Genomic DNA, 25,007 nt, shown 5'->3' on the forward strand with positions numbered 1-25,007 from the left:
CTCTAAGAGCATCATCCCTATTGACTGGTCTCCCACACATATTGTTTTGTACCTGACTCATTTACTTGACTCAGGCCTGGTCTTTAACTCTCAAAAGGTGCACTTAGCTACTCTTTCAGCCTACACTACATGACAACAGAAGGTGTCGTGGTGGAAAATACCAGTTATTCTTCATGGAGGGAGTAAAGAGAATTCACCCTCCCATTTCTAACCCGGCTGCCGGATGGGACCTAAACATGGTGTTGACTAGACTTATGGGGTCTCCTTTCGAGCCCGTGCATAGAGCAAGTCTTAAAGATCTCACCTACAAGACTGCCTTTTTAATACCTATTACTTCCATTAGGAGAGTAAGTGAACTACAAGCGCTCTCACTTTTAGACCCCTTTGTAACAGTTCACAGAGATAAGGTGGTTCTGCACACTCACCCTAGGTTTGTGCCTAAATTAATTTCAAAGTTCCATGTGAACCAATCCATAGAACTACCAGCGTTCTTTCAAAACCCTTCAAAATGGGAGAAAGAAGCCTGCACACACTTGATGTACGCCGAGCAGTCATGTTTTACATGGAAATAACTCGACCACTAAGGAAAACAAATCAGTTTTTCGTTTCAGTGGCAGCAGGTAGAGAAGGAGACCTGGTCTCCAAATCTACTATCACTAGGTAGATTGTCAAATGCATTACACTCTGTTACACTCTTACTAAGAGAGAACTGCCCTTCAAGCCTAGAGCACATTCTACTCGAGGCACTGGGGCTTCCATAGCATTCTGTCATGCACGTCCCCTCTCATACTGATAGATCCAATACATGACACATCCTCTTCATGAGTAGACCGACTGTTCTCCTATAGCACCGCCGGAAAAAGAGATCATCTATGTACAGTAAATGGCTTTTACCTTGGCGCTTGTATGGACACATGAAACAGTGTACTCCCTGGTATTTGTGATCTTGGAGGAGAAAGAAACAACATTTGCAGCACTCACATGACACGGTTACCACAGTAACGTGTCCTCGCAGCGTTTCCAAACATCCTGACACTGTCATGATGCCTACCCCCGGGCATCCGGATCGAGTCCATCAGCCCCGGGAGCAGGCATCCAGATACTCATTAAAACCCCAACAGCCCTGGCTGGGGGCTGTTTGGATTCAGTCCTGGCGCCTTAGGTGCCAGGCTCATAGACTTTACTTACCTTATGCAGACCATGCTGAAAATGAGTCCAAGCCAACGTGAGGCCTAGATGGGACTATTTTATTACAGGGACTATTTTTCACTCGGGTGTGGTTCTGGGGAACTTGTTACCTGGGACTACTTTGCAGGCTATTTAAACAACACCCGAACAGCAGCCCATGCTTTGCGTTATTCTGCATCCAGCAGCGTGACGCTCACCGTGTCTGCAAGTCAGCATCCAGTCTTCTGCCACGCCCGCCTCGAATCCGGAGCTCCTAGACAAAAGGCAAAGAAAGGAGAAGAGGTTAGATCACAGACATTATTTGATTCCTTACCTGATTCCGGACCCAGCACATCTCCGAGCCTGGAAAGGACATTATTTCAGCACGCATTGCTTCGCCAGCAGCAGCGCCGCGTTATACTCACCAGTCCACCGCATCTTTCGACTCCGCACTGCCTCCATCATTTTCTTCATCGAAACCCAGCACCTGGGGGGAAAACAAAATGAATAACAAGGTGAGCCGAGAAAACCAACAAGGACAATCTCTTTGCCACCATAGGCTTACCTGTTTTACCACCAGAGGTATTATTCTTTAATTCGCCGCATCTTCCTATGCCGAAACTATAAACTCATGCAACTTTTACCGGACAGTGTTTGGTAATACAGACTCTTACCTGAACGCCATCAGCTGCCTCCAGGCAATATTCTTTTGGACCCAGCTGCAACCTAACGAGGGAATGGAACAAGAGTGAACATTGGACATATTGAACTCTTTGAACCTTATAGACACTGGAGTCAATATTCCTCCGGAACTCCTCCAGTACCTTCAACCCAGTGAAGTAACTGGTATCTACGCGCCCCTGCATGCCATGCAGGATGGAGAGCTCATCATTTAAAAACATAAGGTGAGGTTACCAAAAGGGAATATCGGAGGTGATTAGTGGGGAGAACGAGAACTGTTGGGGGGCCATCACTAAAGTCCACGGGTGGCTAAATCCCTTTCTCCACTTGCAGGAAATTACTTCTACAAGTCCAGCAGACAAGATTAGGCGGGCCAGTCCAGACTGTCACCTCTTCACTACGCATCACGTTGGTGGAGACCGCAGCTGTCCAGGTCCGATCGACGCCCCTGTGGGAACCAGGTGAGCGTAACAGAACGCAAAGCCTATCTACAAATCCTCACCCGGGCGTAATGGAGACCTCAGAAACCGACCAAGGAGAACTTAGGGCAGAAGTGCACTCTGCACGCCAAGAAACTAATGCCCTCAGGAGAGAACTGATTGTGTCAAAGGAGCGCACTGATGATCTTCCCAGACATTATCAGGGACAGGCCTTGGATAACGAACTTCTATCCCTACGACAAGGAAACCGGGACCTGCTAACTTATATCGCAACCTTCAATAGGTTGCTGGTGGAAACCGGATGGCCAGAGGTAAAGCGAATTACATTATTTCATTGTGGACTTCGGGGTGAACTCAAAGATGTTTTGGGCCAAGTTGTGAACCCACCTCAGGATTGCGCAGAATATATAGACTTAATGGTCCAGCTAGACCACTGACTTCAGAATAGAAAAGCTGATCGAGCTAAATTCGAGAATCGGGTATTGGTTAAACCCAATGTTACTCCCAAAGGAACAGATGCAACAGAACCAATGCAGATCGGGGGGGGGGGTTAAGGGACCCTTAACTCAAAAAGAAAGAGAAAGGAGACGACAGATGCAGTTGTGTCTGTACTGTCGGGCCTCAGGACATTTTCTACGGGATTGCCCTATAAAACCATCGAAGAAAGTAGTCGGAGTTGCTGATAGAAATCAAACAGAGCCTGATTCGGGAAACGACCACGCCCGACAAGCATAGAGGTCCGCTTGCCGAGCTTAAAGAAGGACACTCAGACCTCGCACCTAATCATACCAATGGTCCTTATTGATCCAAGGCAGCCATCACGTATGCACGCAGTTAGGGCATACATTGATAGCGGGGCCGTAGGAAACTATTTGGACCACAAATTGACTTCTAGGATGAATACCTCTCTGCAAAAAGACCACTTCGGATGTTATCACCACAGTCGATGGAACTGAAATTGCCTCTGGGCCTGTAACTCATTCCACCATAGAGATGACACTGTTGTGTCAAGATGGGCATCAAGAGACTATTGTGTTTGACTTAATCAAAGCCCCGCAGTTCCAAATAATACTTGGGTTACCTTGGTTGGAAACACATAATCCTTGTATTGATTGGCGAGAGAAGAGAGTAACCTCCCCGGAGTGTGCACACACCTGTTACCCGGAAAAAACCTTGAACAAAAGCCTGGCTACAGTCGCTAATCCAGTCATGCAGTTACCTCAGGAATAGCAAGAATTCCAGGATGTTTTCCAAAAAGAACAGGCAAACACCTTACCACCTCATAGATCATACGATTGTCAAATCGACCTCATACTCGGTGCACAACCTCCATGCAGTAGAATCTACGCCCTTACGGAACCCGAAAATCATCACCTACGACAATACTTGGACCAATACCTTGCTAATGGCTTCATTCGTCCATCTAAGTCCCCTGCATCTTCAGCTTTATTCTTCGTGCCCAAAAAGGAAGGTGACCTCAGAACGTGCATAGACTACCGCGCATTAAACCAGATCACGGTGAAGAACCAATATCCATTGCCTCTGATCCCCGAACTACCAGACCAAGTAAAGGATGCTTGCATCTACACTAAATTAGACCTCCGAGGGGCATATCATCTGGTACGTGTAAAGAAGGGCGACGAATGGAAGACTGCTTTTCGCACTAAGTACGGATTATTCGAATATCAGGTGATGCGCTTCGGGTTGTGCAATGCACCAGCAGCCTTCCAGTATTTTATGAACGATGTCCTTTGTGAACTCATTGACGTCTGTGTTGTCGTATACATAGACGATATTCTAGTGTACTCCTCCTCAGAATCAGACCATGTTAAGCATGTTCGTGCAGTCCCTGAGAAACTACGCCAGTACAAGTTATATGCAAAATTGGAAAAATTTGTTTTTTATGCTACAGAAGTTGAATTCCTTGGATTTAGCCTGACTCCAAAAGAAGTCCGAATGGACTCTCGAAAGGTGGACGCAATTCTCAAGTGGCCATCACCCAGTTCAGTTAAAGGGGTGCAAAGCATGCTTGGATTTGCTAATTTCTACCGCAGATTTATTCCTGACTTCTCATATGTTGTACACCCCATCACAGCACTTTTGCGAAAAAACAAACGCTTCTTGTGGACCGAAGAGGCTGAAAAAGCCTTCCAAGAACTGAAATTGAAATTCACGTTGGCAGCTGTCTTAAAGCATCCACGCCCCGAGCTCCCATACATAGTTCAAACCGATGCATCCAGTTTACCCATGGGGGCTGTCCTGTCCCAGAAGGATCTAGAAACCGGTCAACTTCATCCAGTAGCATTTTGATCCAGAAAATTCTCGGCCCCCGAATTAAACTATGCGGTTACCAATAAAGAGTTGTTAGCCATCAAATCCGCCTTCAAGGCTTGGCAGCATTATCTTCTCGGTGCCAGGCATAATATTACTGTAATCACCGATCACAGGAACTTGCAGTATTTAAAAACAGCCAAGGCCCAATCATCGCGTCAACTTCGATGGGCCTTATTCCTTGCCGAATTCAATTTTGTGATCACTTACCGACCAGGTTGTAAGAATGGTAAGGCAGACGCTTTATCCCGAATTGGGATGGGAGAAACATATTCGAACCCAGAACCGGTGCCTATAATTCATGAACAAAGAATTCTTGGGATAACTACTCTACAGACCTTAGAAGATATTCATTTAAAGGTCCAACAACTTTTCGATTCAGAAGCCCTGCAGGACTGGGTTAAAAAAGGGCCAAGATTATTCAGTTGTCAATGACCTACCTTACTATCAAGGGCGTCTAGTTCTACCACACAAGGAACTACAAGAACAAGTCATTTACCATGAAGCTCTGATGGAAGGGCACCCATGTATTGCAAAAACTGAAGCTAAAATTAAAAGACAATTCTGGTGGCCCACCTGGCGAAAAGATGTAAAGTCATTTGTACTGTCTTGTGGCATCTGCGCCCAGAACAAAAGCTAAAAGAAGAAACCAGCTGGTCTTTTACAACCTTTAGATATTCCACCCACACCATGGCACACTTTGTCTTTAGACTTTATTACAGATCTACCGCCATGTAATGGATTCAACACCATTCTAGTTATTGTGGATCTTTTTTCCAAGATGGCCCACTTTATTCCTTTAAAAGGATTACCTTCTGCTTCAATCTTGGCCAAGGAATTTCTCAAATATTGTTCAAATACATGGATTTCCTTCTGTATTGATCTCTGACCGAGGTAGTCAGTTCATTTCACAATTTTGGCAGAAGTGTTGTCAATTGGTACAAATCAACGTAAGGTTATCAACCAGTCACCATCCCCAAACCGATGGTCAGACGGAGAGAACCAACCAGACTCTTGAACAATACCTATGTTGTATGCTCCACCAAACCGAAGGTAATTGGAAGGACATTTTATGGATTTCTGAATACGCATACAATAACTCTGTACATTCAGGAACCGGACAAAGCCCCTTTTATACAATATATGGACATCATCATCGAACCTCAGAACTCGATTCGCCCCAGCATTTAGAAATGCCGGCAGTAACTCATCTGCATTCTACTATTACACAAGCCTTTAAAGAGGCAACAAAACATTTGAAACAAGCAAAAGAGAAATACAAGAAAAATGCTTATCAACATAGAAGTGAGATCCCACCATATCGAATCGGAGACCAAGTTTGGCTGGCTACAAGACATATTCCTCTGAAAGGAACTCAGACTTTTAATCCTAGATATTTGGGACCTTACACCATTAAGGCTATTATCAACCCAGTGGCCGTCAAATTAGAATTACCCTCAAATATGGGGATTCATCCTGTCTTTCATGTTTCACTTCTAAAACCAGTTCAACCCAGGACAAGATTAACCAAACCACCTGACCCCATCCTAATAGATGGAGAACCTGAATTCAAGGTAAAAGACATACTGGACTCTAAAATGGTTAAATCAAGACTGGAAGGTTACGGACTACAAGAAAGGCCATAGGAACCTAGTGACCACGTTCATGCTCCTCGGTTGGTGAAAAAACTCCATTGGGACTTCCCAGACAAGCCAGGGCCAAGGGGAAGAACAACTTTAGGAGGGGCCTTGGGGGGGGAGGGGAGTGCTGTCATGATGCCTACCCCCGGGCATCCGGATCGAGTCCATCAGCCCCGGGAGCAGGCATCCAGATACTCATTAAAACCCCAACAGCCCCAGCTGGGGGCTGTTTGGACTCAGTTGGCTCATCATAGAAATCTGTCCTGGCGCCATAGGCGCCAGGCTCATAGACTTTACTTACCTTATGCAGACCATGCTGCAAATGAGTCCAAGCCAACGTGAGGCCTGGATGGGACTATTTTATTACAGGGACTATTTTACACTCGGGTGTGGTTCTGGGGAACTTCTTACCTAGGAATACTTTGCAGGCTATTTAAACCACATCCGAACAGCAGCCCATGCTTTGCGTTATTCTGCATCCAGCAGCGTGACGCTCACCGTGTCTGCAAGTCAGCATCCAGTCTTCTGCCACACCCACCTCGAATCCGGAGCTCCTAGACAAAAGGCAAAGAAAGGAGAAGAGGTTAGATCACAGACATTATTTGATTCCTTACCTGATTCCGGACCCAGCACATCTCCGAGCCTGGAAAGGACATTATTTCAGCACACGTCGCTTCGCCGGCAGCAGCGCCGCGTTATACTCACCAGTCCACCGCATCTTTCGACTCCGCGCTGCCTCCATCATTTTCTTCGTCGAAACCCAGCACCTGGGGGGAAAACAAAAGGAATAACCAAGTGAGCCGAGAAAACCAACAAGGACAATCTCTTTGCCACCATAGGCTTACCTGCTTTATCACCGGAGGTATTATTCTTTAATTCGCCGCAACTTCCTATGCCGCACCTATAAAGGGAGAGAAAAGAGCAAGTTCAACTCATGCAACTTTTACCGGACAGTGTTTGGTAATACAGACTCTTACCTGAACGCCATCAGCTGCCTCCAGGCAATATTCTGTCGGACCCAACTGCAACCTAACGAGGGAATGGAACAAGAGTGAACATCGGACATATTGAACTCTTTGAACTTTATAGACACTGGAGTCAATATTCCTCCGGAACTCCTCCAGTACCTTCAACCCAGTTAAATAACTGGTATCTACGTGCCCCTGCATGCCATGCAGGATGGAGAGCTCATCATTTAAAAACATAAGGTGAGGTTACCAAAAGGGAATATCAGAGGTGATTAATGGGGAGAACAAGAACTCTTGGGGGGCCATCACTAAAGTCCACGGGTGGCTAAATCCCTTTCTCCACTTGCAGGAGAATACTTCTATGAGTCCAGCAGACAAGATTAGGGGGGCCAGTCCAGACTGTCATCTCTTCCCTACGCATCACGTTGGTGGAGACCGCAGCTGTCCAGTTCTGATCGACGCCCCTGTGGGAACCAGGTAAGCGTAACAGACACGTGGCACGCACAATCGCGATCACGTGTTCGGGTGTCCATGGAAACGAGCATAAAGCTACGATTCCTCTGTCTCACAGTGCTTCTCAGCTGTTTGCCGCAACAGTTTGGCGTCTCGTTACCTGGAACCTCGGATTATTGCTAACCTCTCGACCACAGACCTCGACATTGGACTCCTTTGTCTTTTCCCACCAGTACCTCCTAACGGACTACAGCCTTCTTCTGGTGATAGACTATGGACTGGATATACGGATTGAGCTTGGACTTTCCTTTCAATTTTGTCACACGGACTCCTAATCAAACCACGCGTTTGGTTCTTCCTGACTCTTGGAGAGACAACTAGTCTCTCGCCTGGACTTTGTTTTGCTTCTACAGGTGCTTCCAGTGAGCCCCAGGGACTGTCGACTTTCGGGTTGTCCTTGTCTCATGCTTTGGGCTTGCTGAGGGAACAGGTCTACTCCTAAACACTCTACCCCATTCCTCCCCCCATTTTTTCACTGCTCCTGCAGAATACATCCTGGTAGGTACCCTCTGCTTCTTACCTACATTGGTTACTGTAATTTCTACCTTTCTGTTCCCTTAACCTGTGCATTCCATTACAGCAGCCACTTGGAGGACCCGGGTTCCTGTTCCTGCCACCTGTGGCCCTAATCTCCAAACAGCGAAGATCATTGTATATCGCTGTTAGTTGCTTAGGGACGGAGGTATACTTACTCCACGCAAGCAGCAAGTCTTGACACATTCATTGCAAATGTTCCCCTTGAGTCCATTTGCAAAGCGGCAACCTGGAGTTCTGTACACACCTTTACAAAACACTATTGCTTAGACACTCATTCTAGGTCTGATTCTCAGGTGGGACAAGCAGTACTAAGACATCTTTTCACTACTGTTCCTTCTCACAACCCACCTCCACTCCGGGTACTGCTCGCTAGTCTATACACAGCATGTGATTCTAAGCAGTTTAACAAGCATCAGAAGAAATGCATTACTTACCGTAAAAGCATTTCTGATGATTGTATCTGCTTAGATTCACATGCGCCCACCCTTCCTCCCCTCTGTATGGAAGGAACATAGACGTCTTACTACTTCTCTCTTTCTGTACTCACTCACGATGGTCATAGGCTCCCTCACGGCACAAAAAATACAATCGGAGGGACCTCGGCGCGTGAGGGATTTTGGGTACACTACATGTCACGATAGGAATAGTGTTACAGGCATGCCCATGTCGACTTCCCCTTTCGATTCTCGAAAGACAAGATGCAATACTCCGCGGTGACCACTGGATGTCGGACTATATGCACAGCATGTGACTGTAAGTAGATACCATCATCAGAAACGCTTTTACGGTAAGTAATGCATGTCTTATGTTGAGAACAAGGTTAATGCACCTTTCATCCACTTATACAAGCTGCTCTGCAGCTTCAAGGTACAAGGAAGTACTGTTCTTCAGTTCTCGGTAGTTCTTTCAATATCCGTTTTATTTACTATTGCAGAGGCACTTTGGCACACGTCTCAGAAAAGTTGTGAATACAGCAGTGGTCAAAGTGAGCGGGAGCGGTCGGGAGCGGTGCTCCTCTACTTTTTTAAATTACCTTTTACAGCTCCTATACTTTTATTTTAAAAAGAAACCGTTCCGGAATGGTTTTGTTTTCAAATAAAAGTGTAGGAAGAAGTTTCCCTTTCAGTGCATTGCACTGAACGTCCCCTTAAACAGCAGGTGCAAGTGTTTGGTGGTGTGTATTGTGTGTGGGAGATGACGTGATGATGGGGTTTGTAGGGAGTGGGTGCAGGCCAGCAGGGAACATAGTTCCCCTACTTCTTTTCATACACTTCGACCACTGGAATACAGTCTTACTTCGTTTACACGATGTACCTGCAAGAACCATAACAAAGATAAGGCTTGGCGTGGCTTCGGGAAATCCAAACCAAAATATTATTCTCTGCACTGAGAAAGATGTAAATCCTACTTCTTGCCTTATTTCAAATGCATTACACTAGTGGCTCTTATTAAATACATGGTTTGGAAATATGCTCAGATTTCATGCATAAGGTGATAGCAAAAATAAAAATACACTACAGTTCCCAAGACGCACATGTTGCACTACAGCTATAAACGTGAGCGATCACCTTCTTTGCCTACTTCCTCCACATTTAAAGGATTTAAGGAATATTGAGAAGGAACTTACACAGACCTGTTACCTGACCATACCATTTCCTGTTTTCTTTAACCCACTTCGCCGCTTCGTCGTTTGACAAAATGCCATTTACTGCTTTCCTCCTTTTTATGCCCATGCTGTTGCTGAACCGTTTTGCTCTTTCTGTATTATCGTTTTAATGTTCAGTCTTTGTTACAAGTCTGTTATTGTTTCGGACTAAAATATGTTTGAATAAGCTTGAATATTGCCCGCTTCTTGAGTGTGCCTGCTAATCACGTACACTTATAAGTGCTAAAAACGCAAAAGCTTACAGTGATGATCCATTTCTTTTTTTTTGTTTATCCATCACCACCTTTTTTAAATCTCCTTATACAGAGACTTTAGAAACAAAATGCTTTCATCTGTGCAATTTCAAAACGTAATTCACACAAGTCTTGCCTCTATATTAAGAGATTTTTAAAAAGTGTAATTTTTTACAGTACCATTTTATTAGATAAAAACAACTTTGCGAAATGTCTCTAGTTTTTAGAATTAGATCATCATATTGATTAAAAGGAAGTTAACATGTGTTGTAGTTAACAGAATTTGAGGGGAATCCCCCTTTTGTATTTATAGTCGTTATAAACCACATTGTGATACATTGACTGAATATGTGATGTTCTGTTACAGGCAAAATTGACCTTCCATGATGTTGCGGTCTGCTTCTCTGAAGTAGAGTGGAAGCTTTTACAAAAGTGGCAGCAGGAGCTTTACAAGAATGCGATGATGGAAATTCACCAAGTGTTGATCTCCCTGGGTAAGTGTCATTCCCTAGCTGCAGTATGTGACCTGAATTCTATGCTGTATTATTTTAGGCCCATGAGAATTAAAAAGCACTTTAAACTTGGTTTTGGCCTAGTTGCTGCACCTGTGTCTGCCCTTACTGCGATGCAATGTAATCGATATCTCCAGGATGAGCTGGCCCTATCTCTTCCCACACCCTTACTTTCAGGCTGTTTGTCATGGTTTTTATCCTTGTTACCAGTATTTTCTTATTTGTATACATTCAAAAGTATATTTCGGAATAAAAACAGTTACATAATATAATACTGTCATAGAATAGATTAAATATCTCCAATAATAAAAACATTTAAAATACAAATGCACCCTCAAAATATATATTGGCACAGCTAACATTATTATGGCACTTAAATATCGACCCATATTTTTACAGTGTTAAGTGGTAATTTACTTTATTACATTAGGTCATACAGCTCATACTGCTGTGGAATGCATCCCCACCCTAGCCTAATGTCATTGTAGTCCAACTGTTATAGCACACACCGTCCTCTAGAATATAGAGATATAGTGATGTGGTTCCAAGCCACATTGGTTTGGTGCCAATATCCTCTTCCTTGCTGCTATGTATTGTGGACAGAATAGAATCGGGTGCAGGCATGTCTGAGGAGTTATCACATGTACAGATACACTCTTTTTCTTATTCCCCAACCCATTTAGCAATCGTGGAACCAGTTGAGAGCATGTTAAATCAATGTTTTATCCAAGTTTTCCTCTTGTACGTCTCGGTTATTTAAAATATCTCTCTTTTGACTAGATATTTTCATGATCAGTATGAACATAATGATGACTTTGAAAACTGCTTGCACCCTCTTGGAGTCACATAATTGGCAATGTCTCTTTGTTACCATCTTCTGAGGATAGGCTCGTAATTCCCTAAAAAGCCAGTTTTCACAGAGTTTTCTTAACATATGTTACCCAAACTGGTTTGATTGACCGTAACTAGCCATAATGTTCTGCAAAAACCTAGTAGTGAGTACTGTGTATGGGTTTATCCAAACGGATATTGTGACAAAGTCACAAGTGAGAGGCTGTGAACTGGGGTGTGAGGGACACTGGGTGCTGGGTAAATCTGCTCACTCACCGATGCTGACCATGTAGGTGGCGGTATCTAGTCAAATGGTCGACAGACAAATGGTCGACACAATTTGGTCGACAGGACAAATGATCGAATTTTATTTTTAGTTATATATATTTTTTTAGGTTTTCGTTTAGGGAAAAAAAGGGGTTTTTAGCAAAAAAAAGGGGTTGTGGGGGAACCCCCCCAAAAAAAAGAAATTGTGAAAAAACAAAAACAAAAAAATCGATCATTTACCTGTCGACCTTTTCGTGTCGACCATTTGTCCTGTCGACCATTTAGATTCGACCAGTTGACCTACAACCGTAGGTGGCATATGGAGGGATCACCCGGGGCCTTGCCTGTTCTCAACTCTACCACCTGGAGAACCTACATTACCCCTCTACCCCATATACTCTTAGTACAAGAGACATAGACCCTGAAGATCACATACAGAGCTTTCAATGGGTGAAGACCGCAAGCACAACACATGACACTGGGCAGAGAGATTCCAAGCAAGCAGAGTCTGCAGGCTATAACGTTGACGTGGTCCAGATCTTATAGAATATTCTCCTCAGCGTGGCACACGTGCAGAACTTTGGGCAGACTTGGGAATCGGAGGCAGTAGTTATGGGAAATAGAGAGACACTCACAAAGGCACATGGAAAAATCCTTGGTGGGATTGTGCAACCGCCATGAAAGAGGCACTTCATTCCAAGATGGTGGGTTCTATGTTTAAAGTCTGGGCCCATGGGGCTGCAACGGCATTCAGACACTCTTAGCACACATGGGCAGTGGGAAGGCCCAGCAGCCACCATTGAATCCCCATTTTACTCTGCCCAGGCATCCCTGATAACAGGAAGAAGTGCCATGAAGAGGACAAAGTTGGCGGTGAGCAAGATCAAAGATGATGAGTAGGAGAAGGAGGAGGAAGTAAGAAGTACCAGTGAGTGGCCAGAGTTGGAGGAGGGTAACATGAGGAAAAAGGAGAAGGACATATAAACAGGAGGCAGTTGGATGAGGGACATGGAGAAAGGAAAGAGGAGGTCTTCAGAGGCAGGCTGAGGCTGGAGACTGAGACGGGTCAGAGGAGATGTAAGTGTATAGAAGGGTCCAAAGCAGAAAACCAGCACTCGTAAAGCCAAGAGGGCCAACGGCTTGAAGAGTTTCTTAGAGACCGGCAGTAGGACCAGAACAGGGTACAGATTGTTAAGAGAAGTGGAGAGCCTTATTGAGCTTGGTGTGAGGATTCGTAAGGGCCAAAAAGCTGAAAGCTGATGAAGGAGGCAGAGTGAGAAAGATGGACTATGGATCACAGCTAGCCTCCATCTTGCCCTTTCCCTAAGGTCTGGAAGGACTGCCAAGCCCACCAAGGAAAAGAAAGAGTACTTGTACACTGAAAATCTGAACCAGCGGGCTCAAAGATAATTTGGGCCAGGATGACTCAAATATACCTGCCCTTGGCTGGGGTTGTTATCATAATGACTTTAATCCACACCGGACAGGTGGAGAAAAAATAAGCTGTTAGCTGGATGCCAAGGAACCCAAGCCCAGGAGGGGCCAAAGACACTAGTAACTTCTACGGGAGGGTTCTGACTCTTGGTAACCTAAAGGAAGTGTGAGTGACTCTGTGATTCTTTCACAGAGGCCTAACCCTGACTACAAACTATTTTAGACTAGGGCGATGTAGCGCTAGGGATCGTAGAATGGACCATCCCTCTCACTTTCCCGTGTTTTCTCTTGTTCCTTCCACAATGTCAATTTGTGAACTGGTCCTGATTTGTAGGCCTTGTTTCCACTCTAGTGCTGTATAATAATTTAGCAGTACAACTCGCCTAACAGTTTTGAGTCTTTTGTTAAACCTTCTTTCACAGCTGATGTTAAAAGTTGAATCAATGGGACTAACCCAAGGGTCCCATCCTCAACAGCGTTCTACCACCCTCACTCAAAGTGATCCTCATGTCTGATAAGAACAATCTCCCATATAGGGCCACTTCTGGGGCCTCCAGGTTTGATCTTTATACTGTGTAGGTCACAATGGTAAGGGATGGGGTTTGCGTTTTTGTTTCCACTGATTTGAAGATCAATGTACCCCTGAGCACCTATGGTAGAATAGCCTCAAACCACAGCATTGACATAAGAGCAATAGCAGGTGACCAGGACTACTGGGAATGTGGTTATGGTGCTCCTGATTAGCCATTCCATTTCCCATTGACGGCGTTCCTGGCAAACAGGATGAGGAGAGTCATTAATAAATTAATACACTCCGACCAGACAGGCTATGTCCCCAATAGGAACATATCCAACAATCTCAAGTGACTCCACCGAGTCATTGAACATGCAAACGGGGATGCGAGCGAGATGGCAATAGTTTAGTTGGACGCAATAAAGGCCTTTGACTCGGTCAGATGGCCATGGCTGATTGCGGCCCTGACCAATTATGGAATAGGACCGGGGTATCTCAGGTGGGCCAAGCTATTGTATAGTGAGCCGCTGGCCAGGGTTAAGACAGGAGCAGTGATATCAGAGAGGTGGCAGCTCTACGGGGCACTAAGCACGGATGCCCGTGGTCTCCCATGCTGTTCATCTTGGCCTTGGAGCCCCTGGCATTATACCTGAGGCAGCAGTATGACATAATAGGCATCACCATAAAGGGGGAACCGCATTTAATTTCCTTGTACGCCGATGATATGTTGTTGTATTTACGCTACCCTGAGGAAAATCTCCAGTATGTCATGAAAGTGATGGAGCGATTTGCAAGGCTTTCAGGCATACCTGTGAACCACAAAAAATCTTGTGTATTTCCACTGGGCAGGTATAAAGGGATCCCGTTACAGCAGCTATCCATCCTGCAGATACCATGGGAGGTCAGCCCGTTCCGATATCTGGAAATAGATATATATCATACGGTGGAAGCAGAGCACCAACATAACACTCAGAAAGCTATTACGAATATTTAAAACAGTATGAATTTCTGGTTTACGCTCCCCTTGGCGATGATGGGGTGAGGGCCAATGCTTAAAATGGTGGTCCTGCCGAGACTGTTGCACTATTTTGGGAACATCCCATATTTGATACCTAGGCAATTCTTTGTCAGAATAAACAGCATATGCAGGGAATTTCTTTGGCATGGGACAAGGAACAGAGTAGCACTTTGGAAGCAACAAAACTCACATGGGGGGGGGGTACAAAAGAGGGGATATAAAATTACCTAACTACGAGATTTATTATATAGTAAGTCAACTTCAATATGTAGCTAAATAGCTCTCTGAGGAGCCGACCTCGGAATCCAGGCTGTTTCGCTTGGACTGTGCCCCATTCTTCCTCAATGAAATGATGTGGTTGCTCAGATCTGATATGGAAGGACGCCCAAGGATGATGACATTTGGGTGGGAGATATGGCGGAGAACCTGTCAGATAATGGAGAATCCATCCCCGTGTTCCCTGCACGTTCCATTAGTTGCTCTGGCGGGAAAAGACAAGCAACTAAGACTAACAATTAGGAAGCACTGGGAACCTGTTGGGATAGCAACAATGGGCAACATTTGGCATGAGGGGAGTATAAAGGACGTTGAGGGGCTTGTGGCGGATACGGGGTTGCATATGGGGCAGTATATCACATACCATAGGGTGGTGCAGCAAATTAAAGTAGTCCTAGCAGATGAACCGGACGCCACTATAGACATAATATATGACATAGCAGAGGAGGGACATGAAATATCTAGAATATATGCGCTGATGATGACCAAAGCGGGGAAGGAAGTGGTACAGCTTAGACAGGACTGGGAAGAGGAAGTGGGTACCCCAATGAGTGACAGGATGTGGGAGCGTGCTCAAGGATACCACAAGAAAGTGTCAAGAAATGCTAGATTACAATAACTCACAGGGCGTATATGACACCCCAAAAGATACCCAAATTTAAAAATACAGGACGAAAGTCATACCCCAAATGTGACAAAGAAAATGCCGGAATGGTACACATGTTCTGGTCATGCCCAATAATAGAGAGATTTTGGGGACAAATAGAACATACGATGGAGGAAAAAGGAATCAAAATGGTTGTGGACACAGTGTGGGCTTGCCTGTTAGGAGGGTTTCCTAGACCACGTAAACTCAAGCATGTGAGCAAATTGAAAGACCTGGCGTATGTATTAGCAAAGAGAAGAATCGCTATGAGGTGGAAGGCATGCCATAGACCGAGAATAGAAGTATGGTGGAAAAATCTACAGAAATGGGCAGAGGCAGAGACTGCAGTAAGGCAGGAAGTAAGGAATGTTGGGGGGGGATGAAGAGGCTGGAACCTTGATAGCTTGGAAACAACTAATAGCTGATTTATTTGGGCTCACGCATGATGAAGCAAGTGACTGGGATCAAACAGAAAACATTGAAACAGTATCCCTACCGCAAGGCGGAGAAACAGAACATGAGGGAGAGTAGGCTCTGGAGGGTGGGTGGGAATGGGTGAAACAGTGGATATGGATAATGTGATGTGTATTCAAGTATTATTATATTATTATATGCACTGTAAATTTGGCTTGTGTTGGTTGTTGAAATAAAATCAATAAAAATTGTTTAAAAAAAAAAAAAAAATTCCATTTCCCCCTATCCGGATCAGTAGGGATTAGGGATCACCCAATTTATCTGTGAACATATATATATTGGACATACAAGAAGTTCTCTCCATAGAAATTACAGTGAGGGGAGTTTGGGCCCCCCATACTAAACTAGAGGACCCACCCCTGACAAGCTCCTTGTGAAACCTAGAGACCTGTTTCAATTTTGCTTCTGCCCAGCAAAATTATCGGTTGCTAGAGGGGGATCTCGAGGAAATGTTCCTTTAGAGAAAGGGGCTGAGAAACCTTCTTTGGTGAGAATGGACGATGTATCAAATACATTGGGACCACTTATTACTAATTGCTTCTCCATTCTGAATCACAGTGAAGTGGCCCACTTCAATCTATTGGCTGGACATCATGAAATAGACAAAATCCAAGACAACGCGATAACAAGATTTTACTGGCCAGGGATCTATCAACCACCGGACAATGAAGAATGACGAGACTAACCAAGTGGTGCCATAGTAGTTGACATAATGAAAGAATATAGGAGTGCAATGTAATCAAACATGCTTGTGTGCCTGATTTTAATACTTTTATGTTTTAAATTGTGAATCAATTTGGAGACCCTCTTGTCCTTATTGATTAGGAGGTGAAGGCATCTTTTGCAAATTAGGCTTTTAGAATTGGGGATGCACCTATTTCGTTTTCTGCACACTGCACTTTATATCTTTATATATTTGTGTATTCTTGATGTGTGTATTATGTTTACAACTACTTACTGTTTATGCAAAAGCCAGCGGATGCGGCTATGCAACAAAAATCTATTACAATAAATTGTACTACTTCTGTTTCAGTATTACCTTCATTCCAACCTTTTTTTGCAATAGTAGTTGCTATAGACTTTTATTAATTGATAAACTTAACCTGTCTAACCCTAACTCTAAGGGGGTTTCCCTACCTACCTAAACATAAGAAACTCTGGTGCTCATCAGGATATCTGTGTGAGTCAAATCAAAAAGGCACTGTCCCGGTTACAAAAGTTCCTATTCTATCCCTCTCACTACAAAAAAATACCATAAAGTCCAGCTACTGTTTGTATCCAGAAGGGAGTTCTTCTCCTGCATCACAAAGTGCCCAAACGCCTCTCAGGTTATTCAAATCAAAAAGGTTTCCTTCAAAGCAAAAGTTCCATAAAAGTTCCTGTGGGGCTAGGAAAATGACTCCCTTCTCCTAGCTGGTCCTGCGCTATCTTTCAGGATTCTTGATCCGCCCCCACTGGGACGATGAGGTTGTTGCTGGACTCCCTCTCGATTCTTCAGTACCAGACTTTTGTGGAACTGGCTTGGGAACTGTATTACTCAATGATTTATGATTTTCTGTAACTCCTTATGGTTCGCAGTCTTGTAACTTACCAGCACCCTCCCAGACTTGTGCGTGTTCCCTTTACCTCTTCCAGGGGGCCTCTTCACCGGTTGCGCTGGTCCACACTTCTTAGCTCAGCTTCTTGCTTTGATAGTCCTTCACTTCTTGCCTCTCTCCTCCTCGGGCTATTGTGGACCACCTTGGCGTAGCAGCTGGACCTCTGGGCTCTGCTGTCACAGATTATGCCTCCACCACAGTCTCTTGCTCTCTCCTGATAGTCACCTATGCGGTTTGGCTGTACGCTAATGTAGGCGGTCTCAGCACTCTTGTGGAACTGAACGGTCCACCCACTACAGCCGTGCCACCACCTCTGTCTCTGCCAGTCTGTCATGCCGGTTCCCAACTGACTCGCAAGACACTTCTCGGGCGTACCAATATTCGTCTTCTAATCCTTGGAGAAGAGTCTTGCTGCTGTCTCCCGAAGCCCTGCACCTGCTCTCCAGACTTCAATGTGGCCGCCTCTGTCGCCTGGTTCTCCCTCCAGGCGTATTAAAGCTTGCAGCTTGCCAGAACCACATGGGCCATTGCCTAACGGGTCAGAGGATGACGAAGAACACAGTCCTTCTTTGCTGTTTAGTTTATTAAAAAGCGGGAATGGCCCCCAAGTAATGTCCTTCCTATCAACAGCAGCTGTTCTAGATTTCGTCCTGCTCAAATGTAGCGTGTTTAATCACTTCTTCGTCTCAATAATGTTGTCGTCAGATAGGTTCGATATTTCATAAAAACACATTGTTTTGGAGGTGCTCTTATGTCAATTGGGATTTGGGTGTTATCGTTAGCCTTCGTGGTGGGGTTTCACAGGGATTGTGCCTCCCAAATACATCCTTATGCCCAGGAGAGGAGTCCCTCCTAATGAGATCCTCCTGCATTTTACCACGCCTAGGGGAACTATTGGTGAGCAGCTTCACCTCCCTAGCCTCATGGGAAGCGGTTCTCACCTGGGGAGAAGTGATTCCATCTGAAGTATCATCGCACCACTTTATTGTGAAATGTGCTCCATCAGCTAAAAGATTTCCCGAGCAGATGAGGACAAGGCCCCCGTTTCCCGATTATCGAGGTGCCCTTTTTGCCAAATAGGATTGGACATAATGATGGCCTGAGATCGGTCTCCATGTTGAACCCTTTTTGGAACCAAATCACACCCTTAATTCCTTAATAATCGCAGGATTGAATGATAACTGTAAGACAGAAAATGAGAAAAACATGTGAATAGAAATGCATACAGATTTTCAATACACTAGAAGATAGTTTGAACAGACATCACAACATCATTAGTCACTATTCCCACTCTTTTCACCTACAGATAATCAGGGGTCAGATCATATGGACCTGATATCACCTATACGCTGTTCTATAGCACTTCGCTGACACATGTCTGAAGCATCCCCGGCCTCTGAGGCATTGGTCTGTTGTCAGACTCACTTCAACCTAAGCCCTTCCAGTGATTTCAAAGTCCTAGCTAACACGCTTCCCAGAGGCCTGTGGGTGCTCCTGTTACATGTCAGACTCTTACCTTTTCTTTATCGGATGTAGAGAAGTGAACTCTCAATATGGCATTTGGTCTCATCCTTTGTACACCATCCTTCACAAGTCAAAGACCTAACACATGACTGATTGTTACCCCCTCCCTCCTGGTCTTCTTAAGTAACAAGCCCAACACGTGGATGACTCCACGCAGACAGTGTCACTATGACAGGCATAGACCCTAAATATCATAATTGGCAATTGAGAGCACGGAACATGACCGAGGGTACTAGGGAGAGTGATCGCAAGTGAATGCGGTTCGCATGTTAAACTGCAGATGCATTCGTGACCTTGCAGTGTACTCTTTGCAGTTTCGTACACAGTTTGATACTGCAATCTGCGGCAGTGGTTTGTGGAATCCAAGCGTTACACAAACCCAGTGCAACAGTGGTGGTATCTGCCCACTTCCATGACTTGGGCTAGCAAAATCCAAATTGGTGATCCCCTGATTTAAAGTTTTGGGCCTCTGAGCCGTATTGGTGCAACAAGCATTGAAACACTAATGGGCACATACGTACAAGGGATGTGCCCAATGGCCACTATCGATCCCCAGTTCACTCCACCAAATGGGCCAAGTCATCCCTGATTAGATCTTCACTGTCCCTATCGCAGCACAAGCTTTAATATAAAAGTGGGCAAGAGCAAGCCCGCTGTGAAATGGTTTTAAGAAAGGTTGATAGAGGGGAAGTGTGAAATGCGAACCAGGAAGGAGGGTGAAAGTGCCACAGAGGACGGCATTGGAGGATGGTAAAGTCAGAGAGTATTAGAAAAGTACCACCACAAGGGAAAGGGCAGAGTTGGAGGAGCAACAGAGGCGTAGAAAAGAGAAAGAAAGTGGGAACACGGGCGGTTAACAGAGGTGTGAAGAGAGGAAGAAGATCATTGTAGGAAGAGCGAGGCTAGTTGTAGAGTAGCGCCAGAAAGAACGAGGTGGGTTGCAACCAGGGTACAATCGCTGTGTGGGGATTCCTGTTGACCTGGGTATAAGGATACAAAAAGCTAATGGAGAACAACTGAGTGAGAGGGACTTGCAGGGAGCCAGAGATTTGTGAGACTGCGAAGTCCACTAAGGAAAACAAAGGGCATGTGCATTGAGTCAGGCAGCTCAATGAGAACTTGAGCCAGAATGACTTAACTGAACCCGTTGCATCTAACCGCCTTTAGCTAGGGGGTGTGATAACAAAGTCCCCATGATGTCAACTGGGAAGCACATTCATTCACGGAGCAGATTACCTATGGAAAACAGCACAATACAGCATGGACTCAATCTCCAGTTGCTGGTCCAAACACACCCGTGCTCCAGTACTCTGATATTTCTAAGTGTCTTCTCCCTTCTATTGCCTCCTTCAAACTTCCAAGACCACAGGACGAGTTTAGAATTTCTCATGCCCCACCTCTGACACTTCAACTCAACACCCTGTAGTGTTGTAGATTGTAGTAATATTTCCAACATCACAATTTTGATTCAAAGAACTATCATTGCAGGGTTCGAAAGTGAGGTGAGCTGGGAGCTATTTAGCTCCTGCTTCTAGACGGGTAGAACCTGGTTAGCTTGAAACCAACAGCTACTGGGAGCATTCCAAACATGTGAATGTGACATTAACTTAGAGTATTTGAGAATGTTAATTCAGAAGAATTAGAACACATGTAATGCACATTTAAAGACAATGGTTCATATAGAATTGACAAAAGGTTAAAGGAGCATCTCTGGTAGCTCCTGGAACCGATACGTTTGCTCTGCCTGCTGGGTGAGGCCCAAAACTCAGGAGGTTGTTTTAGCTCCTGCTCATTCAATCTCAATTTAGAATCCTGAATGGGAAATATATATTTGTTTCAATACGTGGGGGTAAAGTGGTTGAATGGACCCTATTCTCAACTATAATTTTGGGAAGGAAGCCAGCAATCTGGCTGCAATCTCTCCTGAGTGGGAGCACACAAAGGGTGGCTCTTCCCTCTTGAACCAGCTGCAGTTGCAATTGTCTGTGGGGTCCCATAGGGATCTTTCTTTATTCCTCTGCTACCTAGTCCGAACCCAGTGCCTATTGTTTTACATTGGGCTGTTCTCCGGCTGGGGGTACAACATGGGATTCACTCCGGAGGGGTTCAGAAACAGCATGTAGGATGGAGGACTGTGGGTGAATAATAAGTCACAAATCCAATCCATCGAAAAACAAATTTGCCCTGTATGTTACCTATACCTAATTAGCCTTCAGCTGAGTCAGAGGACTCCTGAACTACCTGGTATCATTAGATCGATGCCCTTCCTCTATAACATAGGTCCGCCGTCTCTGTATTCGTTTTGATTCATCTTTGTCCTTCATGCAACACGTTGACCAGGTCTCTAAAGTCTATTTCTTGTATCATTCCTAGAAAGCTCAATCAGGCAGCACAATCTTGACCTTGGCAGCTAGATTGTGGAATCCCGTACCTGAGGACGTTTGCAGTACTACAAATGATAATAAAAACCTTTTTTAGTCTTCCCTCAACCCCCTTGCCTTTTCATCCACCTTATACTGCAGAGAGTAGATGGCATTTAGATATGTTTGTAGGTTGTGGCACGTAAAGTTGCCAAGTTAAAAAAGATTCCACTTTTGTCTGGACACCAAGTGACCAAAGCCAAAGGGGGATGTTGGGAGAGGCAGCATTCACTAGCAACCTCTATGGAAGGGTCCTGGGTCCTGGACACCCAATGAAGCTGTGAGCGACTTGGTACAATTCCTTCAGGGCGGCTTAACCCTGGCCACAATCTCTTATAGTCTAGGTATTTCAGACCTTGGATCTTTTTAGAGTAGGGCTGCAACATCACCGTGCCTGGGTTTTCCTTTGGTCTCAGGGCCATTTTAAGGATGTTTTGACACCATATGTGAAGTGTCTCTTTGCCATCCCCATGCCATGACCAATTTTTTTTCCTGCCTTAATTAAGCCCCATCTCTTCACACGCCTGGTGCGCCCCCTGTCTGTGAATGACCACTGGCCTCCCAGTTATAAATATATTTTAAACTGTCTTTTATAAAAAGTTGTTGAAATACCATGTTAGTTAGAAACACAGTGAAGCCTGCCATTGTTTATTTTATTTAGTTGTGTGACATAGTTTAAAATCAACTTTACACACTTCAAAATATAAAAAATATGAAATATAAAAATTAGACATAAAGGTAGAAAATGCAGTAACAATAAAATTGAACATGCATTCATGTTACATTTTCTTTTTTTTAAGAATTCCGTCTTCAATTACATTCCTTGAATTTGATGATACTATTGCTAGAAAGAGTTGTTTAACAGTGATGCACCTCACCCCAAAAATTAACAGATTTTACTGTGTCAAAGTATGTACGCATTCTGTTAAAAAGATGTCAAATGGTTTGTATTCGATCAACCTGTTTGCATGTTCTACAGTTACGCTTCTCCTTTTCAATTCCAAATGTGGGACCCAAAACCTGGGCCCTATGGGAATACCCCAATTTATAAATGCTGTAATCTATGAAGGATACATAAAGAGGAGCACCAGTTCCAGTAATTGCTCTTTGAGATATGGTCCTATGTATGTAGAGGTTATGTAAAGTAGAGCAGTCTTTACAGAAACCTGTTTGGAACATAGTCAGTAAAATACAGTGCATAGCCCAGTTCTAGAGCTCTGTGTGTAGTACAGATGCAAATAATTTACTTGGTGCAACAAGTCACGCCAAAAGGTGATTATTCCTCGGGGTGGCCCTGCTTTCGCTTTTATATAGCTGGAGATTAATAGATTTCTTCCATGTCATTGGATTGGTAGCGTCATCAAACCTTGTCGGACCACGCTCCTGCGATGCTGGCGCTGGGAATACAGGGCCGGGAGAGAGGGAGACCCCATGGCGTTTCAAAAGTGAAGGTCTCACATATGCAGTTTTCTGAGAGAGTCTAACATCAGCGATAGACACTTTTTTCGAGATAAATACGGGGTCGGTGGAGTCCACAGGGGTGCTGTGGGAAAGTTTTAAATGCGTGATAAGGGGTGAATGTATATCCAAAGAAGCAGGGATTCTCTGACAGATTGGGAAGGAGCTGGCGGCCAAGGAGAGCAGCTTATGCATTCTGCAGACAGCAACCCTGACTCCGACAAATAGGGAACAAGCTGAAATCCTGAAGCAACTACAAGAATACCAGGCCCTAGCACTCAGAGAGGTTAAATACATTGGAAACAAGGTCAATGTTCGTCAGTATGGGGAGGGGAATGCACCAGGTCGGACATTAGCAAGGGCAACCAAGATAGAGAATCTGGGTGGCAGGGTCCAGGCAATAGCAGACGAGCAAGGATAAGATTGGTTCGAGGACACAGAGATAGTACGACACTTTTTCAAATTCTATAGCCATCTGTATTCCTCCCAATTGCAAGCGATCATCGAGGAATACCTAGATCAAGTAGCCCTATATTGGTGCACTGATGACCAAAGAGAATATCTAAGTCGCCCCCTGTCACTGGCTGAGGTGCTGAATGCTATAGAATCTCTGCCAAATGGGAAGTCGCCGGGACCCGACGGGTTCACTGTGGAATTTTATAAGCATTACGCCGATAAATGGGCCGCCATCTGCTGGAAATGTTCCAACACAGTCTTAAGGCAGGATACCTACCGGAAACGCTGAGGGAGGCGGTGGTGGTAGTATTACTAAAACAGGATAAATCTGCTAATGATTGCTCCTCTTACTGCCCAATCTCGCTGATTAATATGTATATTAAAATCTTTGCTAAGATCCTAGCATCTCGCTTGTCAAAAGCAGACCAGGCGGGATTCATCCCGGGACGGTCCACGTCATACGGACTCCGAAGGATGTTTGGGCTGATCGCTACCATGGCACCCGAGGATTCTGTTGTGGCCAATTTACTGAATGTCACTAAGGCGTTTGATTCGGTTGAATGGCTATTCTTGTTCGCCGTGATGCAGTGAATGGGGATGGGTGAGCACTACATCGCCATGGTCAAATTGCTATACACACAACCAGTGGCCGGCTGAGGGTGTATGCTCATCTGACACCAATCGTGGCGCTGGAAAGAGGAACACGACAGGGGTGTCCCCTTTCACTGCTACTCTTTGCGTTGGCGATTGAACCATTCGACCGAGAGAGTGAGAGAACTGCATCTGCATCATGGGGTTAGACTGCATACCCACAGGGTGTTAGTATCACTATACGCAGATGATATGGTGATATTTGTCAAATACCCCAAGGATAACGTAGACCCAATCATGAGAGATGTCCAGTGGTTCGGGGAAATATCGGGACTAAAGGTTAATGCCTCTAAATCTGTAATTTTGCGAGTGAACAGAAAAGGTAGAACAATACCAGGACGGGTGGGGATTTCAATGGAACATTATTCAAACTTACTATCTGGGTAGCAATATAGCTAGGGACAAAAAAGTGGTATATCATAACAACTATTTGAGAACCCTATATCAAGCCTGTGAAGCCATGTCGAGATGTAAAAACCTCCCCCTTAACCTGTACAGCCGAATATCCGTCATCAAAATGACACTGCTCACCAGGTTCCATTACATTTAGTTGAATGTCCCGATAGGAGTACCGAGGGAATTCTTCCGTAGTTTGAAATCATCCATTTCATAGTTTCTATGGGTGGGCAAACCAGCTGGAGTGTCCTGGGACAAACTAACAGCACCTATACATGCGGGAAGACTCGCACTGCCCAAATTTGAGACCTACTATAACGCAGCACAAGCTGGGTTTCTTAAGTATCGGTACAATA

At 44.8% G+C, this 25,007-nt stretch overlaps 1 protein-coding gene across 1 annotated transcript in view; it reads left to right on the top strand.

Annotated features, from left to right (window-relative positions):
* LOC138453804 (zinc finger protein 11-like) overlaps nucleotides 1-25,007 on the top strand; it is a 2,054,811-nt gene that overhangs the window by 201,383 nt on the left and 1,828,421 nt on the right. The window contains exon 2 of the mRNA XM_069606980.1: nucleotides 10,544-10,670. Coding sequence (XP_069463081.1) covers nucleotides 10,544-10,670 — 127 coding nt within the window. The remainder of the gene's footprint in view (nucleotides 1-10,543; nucleotides 10,671-25,007) is intronic.

The sequence above is a fragment of the Ambystoma mexicanum genome, chromosome 4p (assembly GCF_040938575.1).
Source record: "Ambystoma mexicanum isolate Mex_15411 chromosome 4p, UKY_AmexF1_1, whole genome shotgun sequence".
NCBI classification, from domain to species: domain Eukaryota; kingdom Metazoa; phylum Chordata; class Amphibia; order Caudata; family Ambystomatidae; genus Ambystoma; species Ambystoma mexicanum.